The sequence below is a fragment of the Lygodium microphyllum genome, chromosome 16, assembly GCF_053477565.2.
Source record: "Lygodium microphyllum isolate KBCC chromosome 16, Lygodium_microphyllum_v1.1.10, whole genome shotgun sequence".
Taxonomy (NCBI): Eukaryota; Viridiplantae; Streptophyta; class Polypodiopsida; order Schizaeales; family Lygodiaceae; genus Lygodium; species Lygodium microphyllum.
The window spans coordinates 59,360,545-59,387,558 of NC_141150.1; the positions used below are offsets into that span (position 1 = coordinate 59,360,545).

A 27,014-nucleotide genomic window follows, 5' to 3' on the forward strand; every position below is an offset into this window, starting at 1 on the left:
CTATTCCTACACCTCACTCTAATTCTGCATTCTGCATGATAACATTAGTATTCCCCTGTAATGCTAGTGCCAAGAAGCATTTCCATTTCCGCTGGCGAAAGGACAAATCCTGTTTCCTCACCTTTCAACAGTGTGAAGTAAAAAGGCTACTCGAAAAACCCACTGCCCACTGCGCAGTGCCTGCGTGTGTTTTTTCCCCTCTGCTTGAAAGCATCCGCCCACATTTTCCTGGCAAGGAGTCATAAAAGTGCTGCCTGCAGGGATTTTTTTTTTTCAAAATGTGCATTTTCAAACAATCATCACGGGAGCTTTTTGAAAGAATCCGGGAACTCTTCAATTTCGCCTCAGAGGGAAGTCAAGTCATGCGAAATTGCTCCCCATTTGGACAGATCTTCTCAATTTCCAAGTATACCTTAGGACTTGAGAAATCAGGACCTGGCTAATGGCTCATTACCAGCATCAAAATGTGGAAATTTTCTGCTCACACTAGACAATGGTAGTAGTATTCTAATCTATTCCTGTAGCATTGAGAGGAGGATCTGTATGTTGCAACATAGTTTATCAGAGTAAGCAATAGATAAGGCCAGGAAAATTATCTGCACACTAGATAATAGTTGTGTTCCAATTTGATTCCTGTAGCATTGAGAAGGATGGTAGAAAAGACAGTGTTCATGTTTTCAATCTGGGACTTTTTCTGGGCCCCCTTCCAGCTCATCAGCTGGCAACCCTTTCTTTCTCTATCCATCGAATAAAAGGGCAATATTTTTTCCCTCCCCTTCTGTCTGTCCCACAACCCACACCCCTCCCCTTACGCTCATCTTTTTCTTTTGCAAGCTTGTTGCTGCTTGCTGCATGTCAGTGCACAGTGCACTCCACCAGTCCAAAACCCACCTCAAGTGGCAGGTTGCACAACTCAGATGGGGCCAGGAGTGGGGGGTTAGAATAACAAATAATAAACAGCCCCCCCACCCAATACAAAAAGATGCCAGAGAAGGGCTGATTCACACCTGGCCCCAGAGGTGCGGTCAGCCCCCCCCATCATGTGTGGCAATGCCTTGATTTCACACTGAGTTCCTAAGGATTTTTCCCGCACTGGCGAGCCGGCCCATAAGTGAGGCGAGTTCGAAGTTCTATGCAGGCGGAGGGGCCAAAGGCTGATTCACAAGTGCCACTCGCAATGTGGCAGGCCCGCCCGTCGTGCCGGGCAATGCCTTGATTTCACATTGGGCGCCCGAGGATTTTACCCACGTTGGCGATCCTACCTAGGTACAACCAAGCTGTGTTTGAAAAAATGCCACCGCAGAGAGGGGTTGGTGCAGCAGCAGAGGCACATGCTCTGTTTCCAGCCTCCAGCGGTTAGTCTAGGCCGGACAGATAGCGGTGGAAGAGGGTAGCCCAAGGAGAGTAAAACACCGCTTTGTAGGCCTGTTTCTTACTTTGTGGCATCTGTACCCCCGCTGCCCTGAGAGAGAGAGAGAGAGAGAGAGAGAGAGAGATGCTTGCCTCTAATGCTAGGGAATGCCCTGCTAATGATTCACGCAAACCTTTCCTTAAGCTTTTCCTGTACGCCAGCACAAGAAGGCACTTCAACTACAGGGTTTACTGACTTATCCCCTGCTCCGAGACACACAGTTGGGTCTCAACAAAGGGGCTCACTCAACGCCTCCCCTGCTCTCTCTCCCTATCAGTATCAGTTGACCCGCCTCATGTGCCTTTTGCCCTTTTTTTCTGTCTCGAGAAGAGAGCGCACTTGGGGAATTGAACTTTCTGCTCCCTTTTGTTTTTTGGGGTGGCCTCCCCCGCCCTAACAAATTAGCCGCCTTTTTTGCCTTTGTCTATCCACAGAGGCCATAGGAGACTCAGGACTCATCAGGCATCAGGGCTGTCCCCCCAAAAGCATAATGGCGAAACAGAGTGGGCGAGGAGCTTCGAGAACTGCAACGTGGGAGTTGATTCAGTGATATATCAGAGTTTCTGAAAGGCGCTCAAATGCAGCTGGTCCCGAGGAGAATGCTTGGCCTGGAGGCTGGTGCGCCATCTACCCGAGGCTTCCCCCAATCATGACTGCACCCTGCTTTTAGCAGAGAGACAATTTTTTATAAAACAGCAAATTCGGTGCCTCTCTTCTCCATTATTTCTGCCACCCTACTTTCAGAAAATGCTCACCTAGCTCGGCTTGAAACAGTTCAAGTGTGTATGGGTTTCTAAGGCTCTTAACAGAGTCTACTGTTTGGCCTTACATCCAACCGTCCAATGTAGCTCCCTTGTTCACCTGTTATCTATTAGGCGATTCCTTATTTGGCTTTGAACAGGTGTTTTTTAAAGGTTTGGGGCGGGGGGCTCTTTCGTAGTGCAGGGCAGACTGCACTGTTTCTCTCCCCCACATGAAAGAACACAGGAAACTTATACTGTATGAGTTTTTGAGGTGCACTGCAGACAGTGTAGCTCCCTGAATCTGGTTTCGTAGATGACATCGGGGAGTCTTTTCTGGTTCAGAGCAGACTGCACTGTATTTCTCTTCCACATCAAAGAACATAGGAAACTTAATGCTCTACGAATTTCTGGGGTGTACCGCAGACTCTGTTTTTCCCCCTGAATCAGGTTTCCTGGATGACATCTTTGGCTGCCGGCAGATAAGCCTTAATTGGCTCACTTTTAAGAATGCACGTCATGGCTGCTTTAATCTGCTCGTGTCATATTTTAGACACTTAAATGGGTGTCTTTTTACAAAGGTCTTACTTATGGATCTCATTAACTCTGCACCAACATTGTCTAAACCATTGGCAACAATTTGGGGTCAGAAACAGGCATGGCTTGCTCAGAGACAAGGTATTCTGCATGACTTGAGTATTATCTGATATCTGGATGTACCCAATATGGATGAGGATACTCTTGAGACACACGACTTCTCCTCGCCAAATTCATGTTGCCCTGTGCCTTTTCTCAACACTTCTCCATCTCCAGGGAGAGCCCCTGCTGCAGACTCCATATTTAATTATGATATTAGGTTATTGCATCAGCAGGGACATACTGTGCTAGACATGCCACTGGGCCCAAGCTTATCTGAAGCCATGGACAGGGATCGAAATTTGGATGATAAACTAGCTGAAGGAGACAATGGCGCTCTTGCCTGCTCAGGGTGGGAATGCTTCAATTGTCTGAAAAGCAATTCTCCTTCACGTACTGTTTGTGGAGTCATGTGCAATCCCCTGCTGACTTCCAGGTTGGCCTTGACGGTAATTCCCTTATCACATGAGACAACTCTCTAATCTTTGTCCTGGTCTCAGCATCACAACTTCTCTAACAAGAAGATTTTGTACTCTCCCTTGCATGGACAAAACTACAGGCTTAGTGCAGTGGGCGAAACACTAGTGCATGCATATTGCTGGATAGTGGGAAATTTTTTGACATGAATGAAGCTTTTTCTCGGTTTTGCAGGGGTTATTAGCAATACTATTAATTGTAATGACAGTGCTCACATGGGTTTTTACCTCCAGCAATGTGCAACAATCTGTACAGTCTGTAGCAGCAGAGTACAGGCACGAGTTACTTGTACATATTGGAGACACTGTATCTGATGTGCTGCGGGGTAATAATGCCTCTGCTGTTTCCTTGGCACACTTCTTAAGTTCCGCTACCAAGGTTGACCTTTCGTCCTTCACCAGCCTACAAGAGCAGGTTTGTTTTCTGTTTCTTGCTTGATACATAGAATTGCCATTCTTGATATTTTGGGCAGTCTGTTATGTGGTTGAGGAGCTTTTACCTGTCTTGTTTCAGGTTCTTCCTGCCCTTTTTCTGGGCTTTTCCATTCTGGCAAAGAAAGCACAAGTCACCTTTTTTGGAGGAAATGGTTTGCTCCTTTCATATGTTGCAGATTCAGTAGGTTCATCTCTCATCTATGCGAACTTTTCATACCTCTACCCCCCTTCAATGAACAGTTCCTATGCATTAAATTTCCCATGGAAGGATGGTGAAAACTTGATGCTTACTCGACCATGGTATAAATGGTATCGACAGAGTATTGATGAAATCACAGGTTCACCAAGGGGAGAAGTGATGTCTGAGATGCCGGTTCCATATTGGGATGTTGAGCCAGTGAAAAGCTCTTTACAAGGGTACCAGGGGACTGCAAGCTGGGGTTTTTCGCTGGCCAACTCTAGTGAAGCTTTATATACATATTTTTCCCCTGTCCAGCAAAGCTCTAATGACAATCCCATTGGAGCAGTCTCAATTGGAGTTCCTCTCACAAGCCTTGATGATATTCTTGATCAGTTTGATTCTCATGGGGGTGCAATTTACCTTGCAACATCAGATGGGCAGTTGGTAGCACAAACAGGTGTTGGTTCTTTTAAGAAAGAGGGGAGCAATGCCAGTCAAGTTCTACCATTGGCATCAGAATCCAACAATGCCATCGTAGCTGGTGTTGCAACTTACCTAACTCCCCATCTTCCTTCCATCGTATCATATGGAAATGGGTCCTTCACTGCAGTAGATGTAGATATTGAAGGAACTCGCTACATGATAGACAGTGCCCCACTTCATGTGACAGGAACAACATTGGTATGTTATATAAGGTTGATTTAATGTGGAGTGCATAAATTGTGAGCCTGAGGAACAAGAGTTCAATTAAAGTAGCATTGAATCTCATACTATTTTCCTAATCACATATAAACTCTTTAACTTGTGATCTTTACTCCTACATGATCTGTTTGCAGATTTGTGTGGTGATTATTCCCCATAAAAGTATTTGGGGTTTAACGGAGATGCGGAGCCACACCACTTTGGCAGTGCTTGTAGCTTTGGCTACATGCATGGGTTTAGTTTGCTGTTTCTTCGTCATTCTTCTCACCAAAGGTGTCAGCAATGAGATGAGATTGCGTGCGGCACTGATCCAGCAATTAGAAGAGACAAAAAGGGCCGAGACAAAAAGCAGCCACAAGAGCCTTGTGTTTGCAAATATGAGCCATGATCTTCGCACTCCGCTGGCAGCCATTCTTGGTCTCATTGATCTGTGCCTGTGTGATGTTTCAGAATGCTCAGAGCTGGAGTCCAATCTGCTACAAATGAAATCGTGTGCTACCAACCTGCTTGGTGGGTTTCTACAAAGACCGTTAAAGCTAGGATTTGTTAGTTTGCATATGTCTGCAGTTTATTGTTATTTTTTTACGCGCACAGCATCAAGGCCCTTTCTCATTTGAGAAATCAGCTAGTAGCTACAGCTGCACGTTGTCTGACTAGTTTTGCTGTTCATGTACTTTTGGCTTTAATTTTAGCAACTCTACTCCTATTGGTATCCCTTATCATGAAACTTTCTGATATTACACCAAGCTTGCTTCATATATCTATGAAACTTAGTGTAATTGTAATTCTTTGTGAGATGTTTTCAGGAATTCTGAACTCCATTCTGGATATGAGCAAAATTGAGGCCGGGAAATTGTTGCTTCAGGAGTCAGGTTTTGATTTAGTGAGTGCTTTAGAAGAAGTTGTAGATACATTCTCAGTTGTGGGTTTGAAGAAGGGTGTAGAAGTGGCTTTGGACCTGTCTGATGGTTCTCTGGAGAAGGTGTCCTGGGTTGTTGGTGATGCAGGACGTGTCAAACAGATTATGGCTAACCTTCTCAGTAATGGAGTTAAGTTCACATCTGAGGGGCACGTTGTTTTGCGAGCCTGGGTGAAGCCCCTTGGCCTGTCTTCCCCTCAACCTCGGTATAGCTATCGGGGGAAGCTCCTAAGTTGGACCTGGAGTCAGTTTTTGAGATCACCTTCTAGAGAGAAGGAGATATGCAAGCTAATTCAGGGTCTTTCTGAGAAAGATCTTGATGAAGACTTTGTACAGGTTGAGTTCGAGGTGGATGATACTGGGAGAGGTATACCAAAAGAGCGATGGAAGTCTGTGTTTGAAAACTTTGTGCAGGTGGAATCCTCTGTACCCCGCAGCTATGATGGAACTGGGCTGGGCCTTGGCATAGTTAGATCTCTGGTAAGCTTCCACTGCTTGTAACTGTCTGAATTTATCTGGAGTACGTAGGTGGAGGTTCTGATTTGATCAAGTATCAAACACGTTTGATTAATTGCCATCTAACACTTTCTTTATAATGCAGGTGCGTTTGATGGGAGGAGAGATTAATATTATTGACAAAGATGAACCTGGCGAACCTGGAACCCGTTTTGGATTCAACTTAATTTTCAAACGCAGCAAACAGTATTCTAAACAAGGGGCCAAAAAAACCCACACACGAGATATCCAAGTGCAAGATGGTGCCAGTTTACAGGCTACATTTGGTATCAATAGCACATCAGCTCTCCCAGGATGGCAACTGGAATCTAACGAAGCATCAACTCTCTGTCAGGGCTATGAAGATGTTGGCATTAACTCGCCCTCAATAGTGGAAGGTGTCCATGTTCTTCTTGCGATGCAGGGACAAGCAGGTAGAAGAGTTGTGAAAAGGTGGATGGAAAGGCGAGGTTTGCAAGTCTGGATGATAAACAACTGGGAGGAATTCTCTCCTGCCATTGAAAGAATCAAGCAAGAGATATTTTCTGAAAGCTTCAGCACTTCAGAAAGGTTTGATCTGATCTCTCCAGAGAGTCATGTATATGACTCATGGATGGCTGATCTTGATGCTAAAGGTTTTGGAAGGACTAGAAACAGTATGGATGCCTCCTTGCAGCGACTTCCGGTATCGGATGCTGCCTCTCCTGCAAACTCTGATTCAGCTCAGAAGTTGAATTTGCATGGAGCAAGAGCACATCTTCTGCTAATTGTGGATATTACCATGGTAGCAATGCCTTTGGATGCTTTGTGTTCTGACTTGGAAGATGTTCTGCTAGAAGCTGATCGGCCAGCAATCTTTAAGGTTGTCTGGCTTGTTAATGTCAACACTCCTAGCAGTGACATCCAGTTTTTGCGGCGACGTAATACTGTGTGCAACCTTATTTTACACAAACCACTGTATGCTTCTCGCTTGCAATGCATTTGGGGGTTGCTACAGGATCTGGTAGGTAATAGAGTGCAGGAACTTTGTGAGGCTCCTCATTTGTCTTCTGGACATTGTGATAAAATAAACTTGGGTACAGCAAACTCTCTGTATACGTCGTTGTCTTGTATGAGTACCTTTCAAGACAAAAATTTGCGGCCTCATCTGATGACAGAAACTAACCCAAAGCTTCAACAACCAGGTGATTTCTTGGAGAGGAATCCATCTAACTTAACAACTGACTCAGTAGGTGTAGTGCATTCAGCATCACAAGCAGGTCAACTGCTGGGCAAGTCTGACAAGGTTGCTGACAACACTAGGGATATGTTTTTAAGGAGGACAAACAATCAGAGGTGGTCACCCCCATTAACACCAGATAGGTCGCTGTTGCAAAGGAGTCCTGAGAGTCTTCCTTTATCCAGGAGAAGATGTGCAGATGAGGGTGGCAAAGATCCTCAGCATGCTTTGGCAGCAATGCACATACTTGTGGCAGAAGACAATCCTATATTGCAGAGATTAACAAAGACACAATTGATTCGTTTAGGGGCAACAGTTGAGTGTGTTGATAATGGTGCCGAGGCTGCACGACTGGTTCTAGAGCACCTATACCGTGGAAAAGTTTCTTCCTCTGAGGAAGATGGGAGGCTTTCAAAAAACCAATCAGAAGAACGAACAGAGTCAAAAAAGAATCGGGCTTTTGACTTGGTCCTCATGGATTGTGAGGTATGGCTGGCTTCTTTGTACCTGCAGAATCAAAGGTGCACGTACAGCAGTAGATTTCACTTGAACATTGTTGATTTTCTCTAGAATCATCTATACACTTTCTTACGTTTCTTTTATGAGTCAAATGCCCTAAATGCCTTTTGATTGCTTGGTACACAGTTCAGGTAGAAGGTTCTATGTGTTTGGAACACTTTATCTTCTATTTCCCCCTTTCCTGCAGGATGCTGTACCCCAGAAATAACCACCTGGCTCTTTTAGATTGCAAGCATTGGTTTTTGAAGAAACTGACTAGCTTAAGTGGTTGCTTTTTCTTATAATTATGGGAACATGTAATGGCTTTTTGTTTTTAATATGGGCCCACATTACTTGCTGTACATACAAACTTGAGGCAAAAGGCAGAAAGAACTAGATGAATGTTGGAAGGGAAGGTCTGACATAGTCTGCTGAATACAAAGAATGTTGATTACGAAGCCCTATGATTCAATTTTAGGACTAAAGACTTGAGATGGGGAACTGAGAGTGGCTTTAAAAAATAGTGTAAAGGGTTGGATAAAATCATTAACCTGTACAAACATGGTACAGGTTGGCATGGAGGATGGCCAAAACCTAGGAATGGGGATGGGGTGGGAGAGAGACGGAGTGTGCAGCTGGCAGTTCTCGCAGGAGATGGAGAAAAATACAACAATCTGAATATGCGTGAACTTGCCAAAAGGAAGAATGATTTGACCCCAGCCAAGCCATGGCTATATAACAATGAACTTGGGGCTTGGCTTGGCCTTTGTTTCTCCTTCTTGGGCTTGGCTTTTGTTTTCTCCTCCTTCTCCCCTCTTGTACATGCAATAAAAGCTTTTGTGGAGCTGGATCCACTGGCTATGTCTTTGAGATGCTTGTCATGCTCAAAGACGAGTGGGGCAAGCTCCTCCCATAGAAGAGTGTCTCGGGTTTTCAATGCAAGAGGGCTGGTATAGAAGACATCATGCTGTGGAGATGGCAGCTGATTTAAAAGAATCATAGCCATATCCCCTGAAGATATCATCCTGCCAAGGGAGGCAATCTCATTCCTCACGCTCTTCAACCTATGTATATGATCTTTATGGAAGGAGAGTCATCAACAATGAGCATCTTAAATTTCTTCTCAAGAGTAACTTGGTGGGCAAATGTCTATTGATAATGCAAAGAAGCAAGCTTTATCCATGCTTCTATTGCTTGGTGCAACCTACACACATGCACTAGGATAGAATCCTGTAAGCTCATAGAGAGGAAAGATTAGGCTCTAGAATTGAGGCAATCCCATAGTGTTGCACAATCCATCGCCAATCCCATGCTAGGATCCTCCATAGGACAAGGAATAGTGTGGGTAACAAACTCCCAAAGATTGAAGGTGCCAAGAATACATTTCATATTAGACGACCAAAGAGAATCATTTGATTTATCCAAATGGTCTCCTTTGGGGAGAAGGAAGAATAGGCACTAGCATTGATGTTGCCATCCTAGGTATCCTAGGCATAGCAGCAAAGAAACACATTTCTTTGAGTTTGAAACTTACAAAACGTTTGTTAAAGTAAGAAACGTTTTGACGACCCAAAAACATGGTTTTTTTGAGAAATACTGTTGGGCAATGTTAAACATGATGATGAAGACGATGATGATTAATGACTGGTGAGTACTTAAGATTTTGAATGACATACTTACTTTTTTGGAATTTTCTTTAGTTATTGGACTCTGTCAATCTAGTATCTATTCTTGTCTTGAAAGCTGATTATTATACGACTTTGGTCTCATTTATGATATATTATGATTCGTTTTGGAATGAGAATAAGAATCATGATATTGCAACTTCACTCGGTCTATATTGTATATGGGCTATTTACATATTTATTTTAAATTTTCTTATGTGATATGTATGAATCATAATGTCCAAGGTTTGAACCATAGTATAGCTTGTCTAAAGACTAACTTTGACATAAGTCATTGATGATGGTAGCCTTTTTATTAAATTAAAATTTAAAATATTAAATTAAATTAAAAATTATTCTAGTGCTAATTTTTTTTTCCCCCAACCAATAATTAAATTGCTTAGGCCAAATTTTCTCCCGAGTTGACTTGAGGAGTTATTGACCCTTAGACCAATATTAATTATGTAATTATTGCCTAGTCTCTAATGTCACCACCACTGATATTAGTGGCTAATGAATTGGTCAAGGCCAAAATTTGACAGTGTGTACCATCTAGTATATGTGAGGTATAACATATCACAACTTTTGCCTTTGGCACCAAGTGATATCTTATGGTATTGGGTTCCATGTTGTGAAATAATTGATGTATATCTCACATGTTTGCACATTTGATTAACTTTTTATTAAATGCTAAGCAAAGTAATAAAATTTAATGTGCTTGTGACTTTTTTCCTCAATGGTAATGTCGTGAAGTGGTGGATTGCTCTTTTGATGTAAGATAAGCTTCCATTCACTTGGGTTCAGTTCATGGTTGTCATGTTTGATGGCGTTCGATTAGTACTGTTCAATTCTAGTATAGTACTAATCAGACTATTAAATCTTGGACCTACGTTTGATGCTACATTCGATGAAAAAAACTTGTAAATGTGTAATTTTAATGCCTATACTTAATGTTGAGACTTAAAGTAATACACTTGAAACATTTAGAGGCTTTGTACGAGGAGTTTACATATTAAGAGCTTGAGGATAGAGAGCTTGAGATTGGAGGTATAATAGTGATAGGGCAAAGGAGAGCTTGAGGAGATAGAGTTTGAGAATAGAGAGCTTGAAATTTGATTTAGAAATTAGAGAGAGAAAAAGAGGGAGTGAATATATTGCTAGAGAGAGAGAGAGAGAGAGAGAGAGAGAGAGAGAGAGAGATTAGGGGTATATTAAACTGATAAGAACAGATACTACACATTTGGACCACCCGAAATGCTTTTCTCTTTGATTCGGCCTCTAATGTACCGCGACATATTGCAAGGCTTAAAGGGCTCTTGCACTGGCAGCTAGATCTCATCAGGCACTCTGACTTGCTCCCTCGGGAGGATTTGCATTCCTGGCATTTGGCAATTGCCTCTGGGTCCTTGCCATGATTGGTGTAACCTTTTTAGTATACTAGTCCGGGGATTTCCCACACGTTGGCCTAGGGCCCTCGTGTAATCATGTAATCTTGTACTTTTTTCGTAATTAATACAATTACCTTTTACGAAAAAAAGAAGAAGATTAGGGGTATATACATGTGTGTTGTGGGCCTAAGCAACATCTACAACTTACCCCAAAAGTAACCCCAAATTGTCAATGCACTTTAACACAGTTAGATGGTTTCCATCGGATGCCATTGGACGTGATCGAACGTGTTGTACTGGATGAGATGGATTAGACAAGTCGATTTGTCCATCTGACTTGGACAATTGGGGTTCAGTTCAAGTAAGTGTTTGGTTCAATTTGATTGACAAATACTTTTGAGGTGTATGTCATAATTGCTAGTAGGCATAAATTGGATGCTTCACAATGTACCGATGTGGAAAAGTATGATAAGAAGTTTTGGAAAGCATTGTTGCTAGTCACTTCATGTAGATCTGTGTCTCTTTCCGAGTAGATTAAAAAATATTGTCGTGTTTTGCCCAAAGAAATCAAAGATTGTTGTATAAAGACAACTACAATCAACACGCCTTAGTTGATAGAAACATGTACAATAGATTTTACTGCATAGTAAGTCTTCAAGCTTAAGAAAGCTGAGGGGGATTCGAGAGGAAAAGACAACAAGGTTGGAAGAGCCTGTTAAGGCATTGCTTATTGCTAAAAGAGGATGGATAAGTGATGCTAAGCACAAATTGTTTGCTGCAAATAAATATTTTATAGATGAAGAGAAAGGATATATGGTAAGGGATTGTTCTAAAGGGCAGCAACCTGGCAATTATGAGAACATGACTGAACCTAATAGCAAAAAATCTAGATCTAATGTTGGTTTGGTTCTAGATGTATTGGGTGAGCAATGAAATAATGATAGGATTGAGTCGTGTAGAGCATGGGGTAAAGCTAGAGATCAAACGACATTAATATTCTTTAGTCTCGGAGCTTGTGCACACTTTATTTCTATGATTTGTTTTTTAAACTTGGTATTAGAGAAGATGAGATGGGGCCTATGGGTGGAGTTAAAATGGCATGTTGTGGTTATACGAAGCTTGTGATACCAATTATTGGAAATCCTTGTTTGCATATCTAGAGTTATATAGACAATGGAGAATTAAAATCCATGTTTTGCATATGGCATTGGTGCCATAGAGCACATGCTTTGGCCATAGGTGACTTTGCAACATAGGGGAAAAACCCATGTTTTGAATGTGAAATTGAAAGGAAAACATGTTTCTATTATATCAACTTTAGCCATATGAAAAGTAATGAAAAATCACCTTTTAGTCTACCTAGTCTTCATAAAAGGTGTTGATAATAAGAAATCAATTAGCCATATGTCCAAGTTGGATAAGGAATGGATAGCTTTCTTAAAAGAGTTGAGAATTGATTTTATTTTTTGAGTCTTTGCTTAGAGAGTCACCACCAAAAAGACTAGAGGATTATGCTATTGATTTGATTTGAGAGTAGTATACTAAATAAGCCGCCTTATAGGTGAGTATAGCTTAGCAAGAGGAGATTATTAGTCAAGTGTAAGAGTTGTTAGATAAGGGACCGATTTGGCCAAGTTCATTATTGGCTATTGAGTGAAAGATGGTGGAAAAGTTTTCCATATGTAATGGATTAATGTTTAAACAAGGCAAAGTACGCGTGTTTAATAATGAGGATATTTGCAAAAAGATTTTGTACAAGTGTCATGTCTCGCTGAGCATAAGACATCTTGGTATACACTAGACTTTGGCCTTGGTTGCTCGCTATTTTTATTGGTTGTACGTGAAGACTCTGGTTGAATCTTATGTGTGTGTGCTTGTAGTGTTAGCTTAATAAAGCTGGATGGCACAAGTAAGTGAGGATATTAATATCCTTTACAAATTCCTGATAAGAAGTGGAGCAACATTTCTATAGATTTGTAAGATTACCCTGTATAAATTGAGGTCATGATGCAATTTGGGTTGTGGTTGAGTGATGGACAAAAATGACTCAATTCATTCCAACAAAGATGACCGCTAAAAGCCACAAGGTGGCTAGTTTGTTTGTCGACCATCTTTATAGACTTTACGGTTCGCCCAAAGAAATAGTCAATTTACTAGTCATTTTTGGCAAACGGTCTTGGAGAAGTTAGAGACCTAATTGTCCATGTCATCCTTGAAGAATCTTGAGATTGAAGAAGATCGAGAGGACAAATTAAACTACGGAGGATATGCTATATGCATATGTTTTTTGTAGTCAATTTGATTGTGAGTGTTACCTTTCTTAGATTGAGTTTGGTTATAATAGTGTTGAGCATTGAGCTATTTGACATAGTTTGTTTATGCCGATGTATGGTTATGAGCCGGAACCACCAATTGTCGTTTAGCTGAAGGAATGAATATATAACCCATGATTGCCTTTTTGTTTGATATACAAGAGATGTTGACAATTGTGAGGAAAAGCATTAAAACAATCTTAGATTGTGTCACGTTTAATGCTAACCTAATTGTATATTATGTGAGAGCTCCAAGAGGACATGTGGATTAACCTTAAAGTCCCAAAGGACTTTGATTCAATAACTATTGGCAAGGCCTATAAGTTCTCTTTGAGGTATCGTGGTCCTTTTCCAATTACTTAGAAGATAAGCTGTACATCCTATGAGCTTGACTTAACTCTAAATATCTGAGTTCACTTAGTGTTCCATGTAAGTTGTTTGAAAGGACAACTAGGTCAAGTTGGATTGATAGTTTTGATTGAGGAAGTTTTGTGGCTTGAAAACATTGCTCGTTATGTTTCACTTGAATTTGAATTGGTTGTTGACCATGAGACTAAAGGATCCCATTGGATTGTTTGTTTCAAGTGTTTAGTTAAGTAGAAAAAGCACATGGAGGTAGAGGCCACTTGGGAGTCAATATCTTCATTGAAGAGTTTTCTTGCTTTGTTCTTGAGGATATTGCCAAGGATAGGAATCATTCATATGGGGGAAGTGTTTTATCCTTGGAGATTTGGATGGGTGCTTGTAGCATCGGTCATAGTAGTTATGAAGTGACTTAGTGTGAACACACTAAGGGCAATTTAGGGTTAGGGAGTGGGACTCAAGGCCCTATTGCTCATATCATTGTGATCACTACTCTTGGACTCTTGGCTTGTGGCCAACACGTTCGTACACTGGAATGGTGTGGGTTGGTAGTGTAGGGTACAAGTGTTGAGAAACCCTTCACTCTTTATCCATAGTTTGCGTTTTTGTGTTTTGCGTTTAGGGTTTGCGTTTAGGGTTTGTAGCCCCAAAAAGGGGCGCTATCCTAGACTGACTGTGCCTATTTATAGGCCACTCTCTCATTCATTCCTCACGGCCGATTCATTCAGTCCGTCACCTCTTCTCTCCAGTCTCTCCACTATCCTCATACCCCTTCAGGAGGACATTGCGGTTCGTGGTTCGTGGTTGCCATCATCATCTTCCTTGTGCTACGGCACCCTTGTTCCCTTGTATCACATTCACTCCATGATTCAGGTCTTCATCATTCCATTCATCAGAGTTTCTTCTCTCTTCTCCTCTTCTCCATGTTTATTGAGTTTACTCTGTGTTCCTCCTCGCCAACCCTATTGTCTCGCTGGTACGTCATCTTTTGACATGGTATCAGAGCTGGATCTGGTCACCTAGCAGCGAAGATCCTCCACTCCAGTGAAGGCAAAGATCAATGGCGGGTTCACCATCCACTTCTCTTCTTCTTCTGCTGCATCAACATCTCATTTTTGCAGATTTCAGGTGTTTCAGCTTGCTGCCCATACCCCGTACGCAGAGGATATCTTAGCCGAAGCTGTCCATTGCCATCTCCATCAGATGGCGCCTGATTTCCAGCCCTCTTCATGCAGTTTGGAGCTAATTTCAGCCAGGCGACTGCTGTTCCTGTGCAGTCCTGCTACCGTATAGCCTGCCACGTCATCACAGTCATACTGCCTACGTTTTCAGACTTTCTCTCTCCTGCAGGTTGTCTTGTCTGCGTTTTTAGTCTTTCTCTCTCCTGCAGGCTGTTTTGCTTGCGTTTTTAGTCTCTCTCCTACAGGTTGTCCTGCTTGTGTTTTTAGTCTCTCTCCTCACCTGCGTTTTTCTACTAGTTGCAATCTCTTACTACTGGTCACATCCTCCTTTCACTGGCAGCTCACTTCTAGCCCTTTCACTATCCTCCCACCCCTTGAGGCGGACATTGTGGTTCGTGCTTCACACTGCCCTCACACCCCTTGAGGCGGACATTGCGGTTCGTGGTTCATGGTGGATGACCTCTTCCTTCTTCAGACTACTGGGTGCTCCTACTGTAGCACCACCAGACACACCACCGATGCTTGCCAACTTCGACCTTTGCTCCCCACCCCCCCGGAGTATATGCGACTTCCACTAGGCACTCCTTGTACCACCTCTCCTTTCTGGACCTCAGAGATCGTTCTACATTGGCTATCAGAGTACTATGCTCAAGGTAATAAGACGCATCTGATGCGCACTAAGTCCTTTCGAGCACATGGAGGATCGATTGGTGCTACGACCTCCTGGAGATTGTCGCAATGCTGGCGGTAGTCTTCTCCCACTTATTTTCAGGTACAGTGGCTTCCACGACCTACGGATCTGCAGTCCGCTCCATCGAGAGACAGTGATTGTTTGGTACCATCTCCTCGTCAGTCTGCTCCTTCGAGAGACAGTGGTTGCTTGACTCCTTCCTCTTCTTCGGCTACCTAGCTTCATTGAGAGACAGCGACTGCTGCCCACCTCTTGCTCATTTTGAGCCGCACCCTTTCCATTCCCACCCTCGACTACTCAGGTTTGAGAGGCCACCTCTGGGAGCTCTTCGGCACCCCAGATGTCTTCTTCGGCACGACCGGCGGCACTTCCTTCGTCATCAGACATTTTGGAGTCCGTGATCCATGAGTTTTTGGATTCCCTATCTACTTCAGAGGGGGATGCTATTTCTTTGCCCTCAGATGGGGCATGTACTTCTTCTTCGACTTCAACGGGGGCCCCTCCACCTCCCACTCCAGAGGGGGAACCTACTCCACATGAAGTTCTTCACCCATCCTCTACTTTCTTGGGGTGGTTGTCTTTGACTAGTCATCTCTTCTATTGATACCCAAGATCTTCAGGTACCACCTAGATCGGGACCTCTGAGATTCAGTCGTGACTCGGTGATGAGGCCTTCGTATTCCTTCCAGCATGGATGCATGGAGCTAGTGGCTTCTCTCTTGAGGTTGTGTTTCGGGTTCTCGAGTTCACTCCGTCTACTGTTCTTTATTGCAGGTTCCCTTTCCGGTGGAAATCTTGGATCTTAGGGATCCTCTACATCTTCTTCCTCCTCTTCTTCTTGCCTTGGTCACTTGGTCAGCATGGAGCCAACTCTCGAGATCGAGTACGGGCATATCCTTATGGTTCTCGGCACCACACAAAGTCCGACATTCCTTCTATGCATTGCATGTTTTCATCATCTTTGTACTAGGGTGCTTGGGCAAGTGAACAATTTCCCCACGAGGGACACTGTCCAAGTGGCACCTACAGCATGAGCATTCTTCAGCATGTAGCATTGCATCTCCACCTCACTCTTCTCTTGTTTCCCTTTTTGGGTTTGAGAGGGGGTGTTGAGAAACCCTTCACCCTTCACCCGCAGTTTGCGTTTTTGCGGTTTTGTGTTTTGCATTTAGGGTTTGTAGCCCCAAAAAGGGGCGCCATCCTAGACTGATTGTAACCGGCCTGTTCACTGGAAAGGGCGGTAGTGTATAACCAAAATATATAAATGCTTTCACCCAATTCACAGTCGCCCACTTTACCTGAACTTAAAGACCCAGAATCAAGAAGACATACAGGGAGCTAGAATGCTCCTGTTGTGACATAGACACCCTGTTGGCCCCTAAGTCAGGCGCCCCTTGCGGTATTTCTTTATTTTTAAAAGGAGAGAAAGGACAATGGGCTGTCTTTCACCTATTCTGGGTGAAATTTGGCAGCATAACAATACAATTACTGACCCAAAACAAGCTGAGCAGGAGGGGAAACTCTGCCAAGTCTGAAACTTCTGGTTGGAGTGCAGAATTGACCATTTCAGCCTGCTGTAATTACTGGTTCAGACCTGTTTTGAAACCTGTTTTCAGCCCATATTGTTCCCTGTATTGTTCTGCATCATCTGTTCCAGGTGCCCCTTGATTCTGACATCAATTGGGCTCTGAAATAACCTCTGAACAATTTAGAATTAGTACAGATTTAGTGCTGTTTCAGACACTTGCTTGGTGAGGTTACCACCCTCACCTGTTCCTACTGGGGGCAGCAAACAACTGCTCCTGTTCCTGGAGAAAGGAGGCTCTTGCCTCATGCAAAAACAGCATATTCCCACACAACTGTACATGAATCAGCAGAAAGGCTCTCAACTGAGGCATATCCATAACTGTCAGGGAGAGAGAAAGAGAAAGTAGGGAGCAAGCTCAGCCCTCTGTGCATCATAGACAAGGTAGGCCAGCTCTCCATAGCTCTCCATTTGTAGCTATCCATCTTCCCTTTCACAAATGAGCCCCCAATACCCAAAAAACTGCACGCCAGCCCCTCTTTAAAGAGGTAAATGCACAAATTTGTGCCAAATGGCAGCACTGGAAGATATTTCCCGTTCTAACCTTCCGGTCTAAAATTCTCCATCCTCGGTTCAAAATTTGACCTCGGCACGACCAGAGGATTAATCCTCGTGCAAAAACGAAGATAATGACGCGAACAGATTCTGGGATCCAAAAATAGTAACTCCCTAAATTTTAGGAGTTGCTTCCATTGCATCCCCCCTAGTCTTCTGACCATCTTTGCAGACTATGGCTACATCCAAATCTGTAATGTAGCTCAACTGAAAGTGAATTTCCACTGATGACCCCCACATGGACTAATCTCTTGGAGATTTGTCCATCTTCACTTTGAACTAGTCTCTTCCAGGCTAGTTCTTCAACACACATATACACTTTCACAAGTCTCTTCCAGGCTTGTCAATCTACAGTGTCATCAGTCTCTTCCAGACTTGTACTGGACCTTAACTGTCCAGTCTTGACTCACTAGACATTCCTGTCTGTTTCACATACTGGCCATGCAACTCGGGCGTTTAGATTTCAAGAGGGATCCTCCGAAAAAGAAAAACCAAATAAAGTAGTAATAAAGAAATCAGCAAAAAGGTAATAGTTGTCACAGTCTTGTGACACTGACTGTGCCTATTTATAGGCCACTCTCTCATTCATTCCTCACGATGATTCATTCAGTCTGTCACCTGTTCTCTCCAGCCTCTCCACTACCCTCACATCCCTTCAGGAGGACATTGCGGTTCGTGGTTCGTGGCTATCATCATCATCTTCCTTGTGCTATGGCACTCTTGTTCCCTTGTATCACATTCACTCCATGATTCAGGTCTTCATCATTCCATTCATGAGAGTTTCTTCTCTCTTCTCTTCTCTTCTCCACCTACTGTCTTGCTGGTACGTCACCTTTTGACAACAAGTTCTTGGGATGTGGTCGTGATGTGATTTGTTGCTAGCTCCCAAGCTCGGGGGCGAGCTTGTTTGGCTTTGCAGTTGGGAGGTTAGTCTCATGTCCATTCTCTGTGTGTTCGTGGATATAGCTTGTGTTGGGTCTCGTGTGCATGTTGGATCCTAGGTGGACGTTTCAATATTGGATGCTACTAACAAGAGAGGTGGTTCATGCACATAAGGGACATGGCCAATTCCAAAGAGCTGAAAAACCTGGTGCTTATGCTTTGAATGCTTGGTCCTTTTTGTTGATTATTGGTGATTGAGGGAATACCATGCACAAGCTCCTCATGCTTGTGTTAGTGTAAGGGGCTGGAAGGAGTTAGTGTAAGGGGCTGGAAGGAGTTGATATAGTGAGAGTTCCCGTTGGAAGCAGAAGTATAATACATAAACAAGAACATTGAATACATGGGACAATGAAAGCAGAAAATAGAGAATTGCAAGAAGATCATGAATAGACAATGGAACCTAGCACATTAAATACATGAACAAAGTACAATACCAATAGGAACACAATTTTTAGGATGACTAGGAAAGTGCTTTGAATGTCTCCCTCTCTCCATACTCGATGGTATGTTGAGAAGGGAGGATAGGCTATATAGCCAAGTACCAAGCAATAAACGCAACATATCAGCTAGTAGTAGGTTGGATTTGGAAGGCAAGTCAACCAAACACCTAGAGTGCCACGCAAGCAACAGCCTACACACAAAGAACATTTGGTTGATGTGGAAAGTAGGTCAACCAAACACATAGAGTGCAGCCCTATCGAAAGACGGAATGGTATACTTTGATACCATGTCCAGAGACAATGGGTTTTGTAGGGAGAAATTGTTAGCTTGCCTGTTTTAGGGCTTGTCAGTTTGTCATCTCCTAGTTGTGAGCTCTTGTTAGAGTTTAACAGAGATGTGGGAGCTTTGGTATTTTAGTGTGCATTTCTTCTTTGTTGGGCACATTTCCTATGTTTGTCAGTTGGTATTCACCCTTTGTCAGTGCTTGCTTGCCTTTGGACTTCCCAGGATGCCACCATCATTTTTCCTATTTTTCTATGCAATCAGACTGCATTTATTGCAATCGCATGCCGTTTTAGGCAGGTTGGCCAGATTTAGGGGCCATTATGGCAAATTACACTTTTTGGATGTGGTTGCAATGATAAAAGTTGCTCAGAACAACTTTAGGAATGCAGGGGTTGCCATCCCTAAAATTTAGAGAGTTACTATTTTTGGATCCTAGAATCTGTTTACGTCATTATCTTCGTTTTTGCACGAGGATTAATTCTCTAGTCTGTGCCGAGGTAAAATTTTGCACCGAACATGGAGAATTTTAGATTGGAAGGTTTAAATGGGAAAATTGTTACATGTATGCCATGTGGCACAAATTCCGAGAGAGAGAGAGAGAGAGAGAGAGAGAGAGAGAGAGAGAGAGAGAGAGAGAGAGAGAGAGAGCATTAAAAAAGAACGTAATAGGCATAAGGGGCTGATTTTAGAATGAAGTTTTGAGGAGTTGAGGGCAGATTGCTGCAAGAACATCAGCTATGAAGAGTACTTCTTCAACTCTGACTCATGTACGGAGGTAGAGCTTGCTCCCTCTGGTCAACTCTCTCTCTATTCTCAGAGGAAATGCTCTGCATGATGGGCTGATTCCATCGAAGGGTTTTTCAGCTCTGATTTAGTGCTGTCAGTAGGACTGTTTCAATGCTAGAATGATGCTTTCCTAAAAGGGATGTTGTTTTGGATATGCTGGACAGAAAGAACAGTGAATCCAGAGATCTGCAGATTGCAATTCTGGACACAAATCATTGAGTTTTGGTCACAGAAAATGCTTTCCTAAAAGGGATGTTGTTCTGGACATGCTGGACAGTAAGAACAGTGAATTCAGAGATCTGCAGACTGGAACTCTGCACATGAATCATTAAGTTTTGGTCACAGAAAATGCTTTTCTAAAAGGAATGTTGTTTTGGACATGCTGGACAGTAAGAACAGTGAATTCAGAGATCTGCAGATTGCAATTCTGCATACGAATCATTGAGTTGTGGTTACAGAAAATGATTTTCTAAAAGGGATGTTGATCTGGTCATGCTGTACTGTCCTTATGCAGCTGGGATTTACTCAGAAAAGATGAAAACCAACAGTTCACACGTTATGTATTTTGGAACATTTCATTTTTGTAAATTTCTATCTTTTAATTGATAAAGAAATACCAAGAGGGGTGCTGGTCATCGGGGCCAATCTAGTGTTCAGTGAGGGAGTGAGGTCTCTGTTTGTGTGTGTGTGTGAAAAGACTAGGTGTTAATTGAAGGAACTACCATTTTATGTGAGTCATAGACCGGTTGCATGGTTCCATTCCTGAGATTTAAATTCTTTTTTGTAAGAAGCTCGGACAATTTTGGGTGAAAAGGCCATACACACAGGTTTTACAGAGATTACAGGACTAGAGAGATGGCGGATATGGATAAAGGCAAAAGAAAACTTCCTTATGAAAAAGAGAGTTCTTCTTCTACTCATAGACACCGAAGAGAGAGTATTGGTGCATAGGTGTTAGCACCTTCTAGAACCAACATTGAACCACAAGATGAGGAGCAAGAACAGTAGGACTTGTTTATGACACAACTCCTCAGTATGGTTGGCTCTTTCCAACAGCTTGTAAAGAATCCTCGGATGCAAAAATTTTTTGAAGTCACATAATGAGGATTCTCAGGATGAGTCATCACATCATATCATGGAGTGCTAAAAAAGGCAAACCTCTAATGTGCGTGAGCATGTGGAAAAGACACTAAACATGGAGACAGGTCCAGTGCAACAAGAAGAACAAGCACATAAATAAATGTTTGAAAGTAAAAAGCTATAAACATCATCATTGTCACTATCAAGAGAAGAATCCGGCCCCTCCTCTTTTCCTCCCTTATATGGAAGGTGAAGTAAGAGGAAAGCACCCTCTCCTTGTCACTTTGAAGAAGTAGAGGAGAGTGTGCCCAAGCCAATCCGAGGTAGGATGTACTGTAGGATTGACCAATTGACCCCTTTGGTCAAAATGTCTGTAAAATTGTTGCTTGAAGGCACAAACTCTAGGCGATCCCATTGTGGTAAGGACACTCATTCATAGTAGAAGTGTTGGCAGATGTATCCCTATTTGGAGCCTAAGGAGGGATCCAAGGATTCGAAGGCTACACCCTCTACCACTGAGTTTGTCTTTGTACACTTGTTTAAGGTGGAGGATAGCACACTTGCTTCTTTTGAGGAGGAGCCTTGGCTTGTTGTTAGTAGGGCCTCTTTTTACACGACTTATTGCCAAGATTGACTTTAGGACATGAGATCTAGAGGGACTTTCGTCACCATTGGTGACAACTCTTCCCCCTGTGTGTGGAGTGGGGACCATTCCCCTATTACCCAATCCGTATACTTCTTCGGTATAAGTTCTATATGTACTAGATTTGGGATTTAATCTCTTGTTTGTTTATGGTCTTTCACAGCTAGGTACTTGAGTCATCTTTACCTAGGATGCAATCACAATGGAGGAGGCATACATAGGAGCTACTCCTTGGATAGGTACATAAGAGGGTGGATTTTACCATCATAATCCATGTTGCATGGTCTTCACACGAGCTTGGATTGCTTTAGAAAGCTTGTTATTATAGGCATTTAAACCTCGATGTTTGGTGGGCTTCTCAAAAGAAGATGGTGGAGGGACTTCCAATTTGCCCTCTTGTTCACACTCTTTGCCCTAGTTGCTTGCGGGGCAAGTAGCATAGGCAACTCTATCCATAGGTTGCTACTCGAAGGGCTTCGACATTGTTTGAGTTGACTCACATTGGTGTAGGACTACGGGCATGGCCTCCCTTGGGAAGGCTAAGTACATAATGCTGATTGTTGATGATTTTAGTTGTTATATGTAGCCCTACTTCTTGTAGTACAAGAGCAAGTTGTACTTCCACTTTTAGGTGTACTTCCACTTTTGCCAGTGGAAGGTGTTTGTGGAGATGCAAACCTCTTTCAAAGTTTGCGATGTATGAGTAAACCGTGACGACAAGTTTTGTTCTAACCTATTTTCTTAGGATCATGGTATTGAGGTGGAGTACTCCCATCCGAACACACCAATAGAGAATGGTGTGGTGGAGCGCCAATCAGACCATGCTCGAAATGGCCCGATTGACGTTGGAGCATAGGAGTCTTTCCCATTCTTTATGGAGTGAGGTAGTGGCTATTAGAGTATATATCCGTAACAGGTGCCCTACTTTGGCATTGCAAGGTATGACTCCCTACTAGGCTTTCTTTGGGAAGAAGTCTTTCATATATCACTTTTACATCTTTGAGTGTGAGACATCTGTCCATGTAGACAAGAAGAAAAGAGGGAGCAAACTCGAAAGATTGAGGTGAGTAGGGATTTGATCTTTGGTGATGTTGCGGCCTCTAAAGTTCGGATTGATGGTTCTTTTGATATAGGTAGTTCTTCGTCATCAATTGAAACCCCCCCTTCCCTCCCACTATTTTGACCTATCTTGGCTTTAGTCGTTCATCACCATTGGTTGGTTTATTAGATGGATGTGAAGTCCGCCTTTTTGAATGGCATCTTGGAGGAGGAGATTCATGTCTCACAATCTCTTGGTTTTCTCGTGCAAGGGAAGGACCATGTTTATAGGTTGCAAAAGGCCCTTTATGACCTAAAGAAAGCTCCTTGAGCTTGGAACCAAAGGATTGATTGCTTCTTCTTACAAAGTGGCTTCCATTGTTTAGATCATGACCTCAACCTGTATTACAAGGTTGAGGATGACAAGTATGTGTTGGTCATCTTGTACGTTGATGACCTTATTATCACAAGGAGTGAAAAGAAACTAGAAACACTAAAGAAGAAGAAGAAGAATGAAGGATGATGAACACTGAATCATGTTGATATAGTGGAGTAGGGCTCAGAGATGATTGGATTGCCTTGGCTGATTAGGTGGCGGCACTTGGAAGGAATTTGCATTGTGAAGGGAGTGAAACATATAGTTCTTTGGATAGAGGTGTCGGTGACAAGGAAAAGGGCTGCTCTATGGAGGGAGAGAAAGGCAGTCCTTTGGGTAGTGGAATGTCGGAGTAGGCATTGAAAGATGAAGGACAGTAGTAGAGGGATTGAAATGTAGTTCTCAAGAGTTGTCAAAGATGTTGAAATCTCTCCTAGATGATGGTTGCTGTTAAGAAGATTGCTAGGCAGCCAACTAGGGAAGAAAACCTAAGAATGTTGGTGCAAATCTCTCCACGTAAGTGTGTAAATGGATGAAGCAAATAAAATGCAGGTATCTGATGTGGGGTTGATAAAGAGGGTGTAACCTGCTGTAGGTGGCTTGAAACTGCTGCAAACACAGCCTCCATAAAGTGGCTGATGGTTGGAAATTGCTGCTTTCGTGTTGGGGTGGCAGGCAGAGCTGGAAACACACTAATGATGAAGATGATCTGCTGTACCAGTCTAGGGAGGAGTGAAATCAGCAAACGCAGCAAAGCAGATGATGAACAGGCCTCCAGGCTGTGTGGACTCAAAATGCAGCAATTTGGAGTGTTTGGAGCCCACGGCGATGTGAAGAAGACCTCTAGGATGAATTTTCCAACTATTGGTAAGGCATCACGATCAGCTGGACAGCACCATGAACTGAGATATCTGCCAGGTAGGAGTGTGGACAGCAGTGGTAGAGGGCTGAGGTTGAAGGTGTAATGGGGGAACAATGTAGAATGAGAGAGTAAGTGTAGATTGAAGATGGATGAATGCCCATGCCCTATTTATAGGCAAGTGAGTCATTTTATTCTGGAGGATGGCGCCCCAACACTAGTAAATGATATACAAATAAAGCTTTTTTGGTCCGTGAATGGAAACCAAATTAGGAACCCATGGAATACCATGCACTGCAGCCTATGTAGTCAGACTATTATCCATGATATGTAAGCTAACAAACTCTCATACCATGGGTGATTAGTACAATAAATATGCAATGTATGTATGTACAAAACAACCTCAATACCATAGTACAGCAACATTGACTACAGATACACCATGGAGACCCCAGCCTAAGGTGATTAGACCAATGCTAGAGGTGCCTAGGCACTGATGTCAATGCTGAACATACTCCATCAAAGATATAGTCCAGCCAATGCAAATGTCCTCTCTAGAAGAAAGCCTGAGGAAACAGGTGGGCTACAGATGACACAATGATGGGAACAGCTGCAGTAGATGGCTGTCCACCCAAAATTATGAATTCAGGCTGCTCCTAGGTGGCTGTCTATTGTTGAAGACAACCTCTGCAAAAGCACAAATCTGGACAGCTTGTTCATAGCTAGGGCAGAAACACAGAGTTCCAGGTCTGTCTGGATGGCTGAAACCTGCCCCAAACTGGTGGAACTGCGTCTGAAGGCCTCATTTGATGACTTGAAGGCTGGGGATGATACTCAGCTGAGGGCAGCAAAAAGTGCTGCCTTGTACTGCGGATTGAGGATGATTAGCACCTGTCTTGGCAGAAAACATGTAGTTAGGATGGGGCGAAGATAAGGAGTCCCATGGGAAGAAAATGCGGCAGTGACTGATTCAAAATGCAGCAATGATGTAGCAATAACAACAAACAGAATGGCAATGGCTGATGCAAAATGCAGCAATGATGTAGCAATAACAACAATTAGATTGGAAGTGCCGGCAATTATACTAGTAACAGAAACAAGTACTGTCCACCTGCCAAACCTCTGTTGTCTGTGAAGTTTTTTTTCTTTTTCTTTTGGGGGGCATATTTTTAATGGATGCATGTAATTTTTAGAGGAGCTTGCATGGCTTTTATGCATTCCTACATTTCCACTGCAGCTCATAAGCATTCATAGAGATAAATTAAGTTCCTGAGTGATAAGCATCTATTGAAGTAGGTGGGGCTCAATGTCTTCAATTAATGAGATGCAGAAATGATAATTTTCACATTTATTTGACACATGGTTTTTGAATAATGCCCATGATGCTGACTATTTGTGTGACTTGCAGATGCCCATTTTAAATGGTTATGAAGCAACCCAGCGGATTCGAATGGAAGAAAATAGGTATGGTGTTCGAACTCCTGTTATTGCACTGACAGCTCATGCAATGGCCCAGGATGAAAAGAAATGCATTGAAGCAGGAATGGATTTTTATTTAACCAAACCACTGGCTATTGCATCTTTACTTGATGTGGTCAGCAAAATCATCGGAGGAAAACAATCTCAAACCACGTAAAGAGGCATTTCTTGACAATGGGTTCCACTGGGCATGCCATCATGAAAAAGCAACTCTGCTTTATGCAGCTAAATCCCCTCCCAATATATGCTTTTCAAGCATCAGATGCATCCTGTTGATAAAAATGTGTATCGGAGTTTGAAGAGTTATCAAGCATCAGATGCATCCTCTCAATCAATGTCTGTGTATGAAAGTTTGAGGAGTGCATGGGGGGGATGTTGAAATGGCGGTCCTGCTATTTTGCATTATAAAGGGCCTCCAGTTTGGCTGGAGACTAGTTTGTGCTGGTCATGTTTTGTTCCTTGGTCACACAGTCTTTATCAGATCATGAGCTCTACCTGAGGAAGATTTGAAGGACACCAGTCTTGTTCTGGAATTCAGCACCAACTAATCTGTCTGCTTTGAATTACTTCTTAGGCCTTCTTTCCTCATTCAGAGAGAATTCAAAACCCAAGTACAGTTGGACAAAAAGTTGAAGCCTAGAGAATTCAAAATCCAAGTACAGTTGGACAAAAAGGTGAAGCCTAGAGATGTGAACCTACATGGTGCTGCTCAACGTTGATGTAACCTTGTGGAAGATTCGAAGGACACTCAGTTTAGTTCTGGGATTCCGCAACAACTGCCTTGAATTACTTCTTTGGCATTCTTTCCTTGTTCAGAGAATACAAAATTTAAGTACAGTCAGACAGGAAGATGAACCCTGGAGATGCGTGCTTATTTGGAAAGGGGCGCTCAATGTTCATGTAAGTTGAACAGCAGAACAGTCTTCTTATAGCAGGCCCATGTTGGATATGTCCATTGCATTTTATTCTTTTGACCAGGGTGCACCTTTAAAGGTGTGACTTGGGTGCACCTTTAAAGGTGTGACTTGTGCAGAGATGAAAGAGATCCCTTTTTCATCCTCAGTCTGAATGACTTAGGTATGGCTCTGTATGTTGTTAAAGAGTTGTGCAGCAACTGTAACAGTTGGATTGAGGCATTTGTGTGTCGGAGCATCTTTCTGCAAAGTGTCTGTTGTTCAGAGAAGTGGTGGCTGGTTTTTGCTGACCCTCAGCTCATGTTGAGCTTATTTTGGGAAGAGGTCTTTCTTATTGCATATTCTACAGTTTGCCCTTCATGGCAACTTTTCTGCACTTCCTCTGGGGAGGTGACTGGAAGTTTGCAGAGGTTTTGGGTTTGTCAATAAAGTGGATCAATGGTATTTGCCAGGGGCTGAGGAGGTGATGCAATCTTTATCTGGCTTTCCCTTTCTAAGCAGCAACAATCAACGCATACTTCAGATTTATTCAGCAACAGAGTACGTCATGCCCAACCTGCTGGAAGTGCTTTCCACACCTACCCAAAAGTTGCCCCTTTGACTGCTTGTTAATATTGGTAACTGATGCTGCTCCTCATTCACATGGAACAGTATACATTTTAACAACACTTACTGTTGTATAGAGAGCTGATGATATTACTGAGCATATAATGCATTACA

General features: G+C 42.9%; 1 protein-coding gene across 3 annotated transcripts; it reads left to right on the forward strand.

Moving 5' to 3' along the window:
- Positions 1-1,081: 1,081 nt before the first annotated feature.
- Positions 1,082-27,014, forward strand: LOC148022881 (histidine kinase CKI1-like). Of its 3 annotated transcripts, XM_087695822.1 has the most exons (8): positions 1,082-3,236; positions 3,439-3,678; positions 3,778-4,560; positions 4,716-5,091; positions 5,388-5,980; positions 6,102-7,700; positions 25,310-25,365; positions 25,955-27,014. In XM_087695822.1, exons 1-8 carry the CDS (start codon positions 2,877-2,879, stop codon positions 26,097-26,099), a joined length of 4,152 nt encoding a protein of 1,383 aa, XP_087551948.1. In that variant the 5' UTR covers positions 1,082-2,876; the 3' UTR covers positions 26,100-27,014. The 3 variants fall into 3 exon arrangements, with proteins under 3 accessions (XP_087551948.1, XP_087551947.1, XP_087551949.1); XM_087695821.1 differs by having other exon boundaries at positions 1,084-3,236; positions 25,310-26,097; XM_087695823.1 differs by having other exon boundaries at positions 2,997-3,223; positions 25,310-26,097.

Bases quoted from the DNA above. Each gene is read 5' to 3' on its own strand.
- LOC148022881 (XM_087695821.1), top strand. From the start codon at position 2,877: ATGGATGAGGATACTCTTGAGACACACGACTTCTCCTCGCCAAATTCA. The intron at 5,092-5,387 runs GTGGGTTTCTAC...AGATGTTTTCAG, and splicing joins GTGTGCTACCAACCTGCTTG to GAATTCTGAACTCCATTCTG. The intron at 5,981-6,101 runs GTAAGCTTCCAC...TTTATAATGCAG, and splicing joins TTGGCATAGTTAGATCTCTG to GTGCGTTTGATGGGAGGAGA.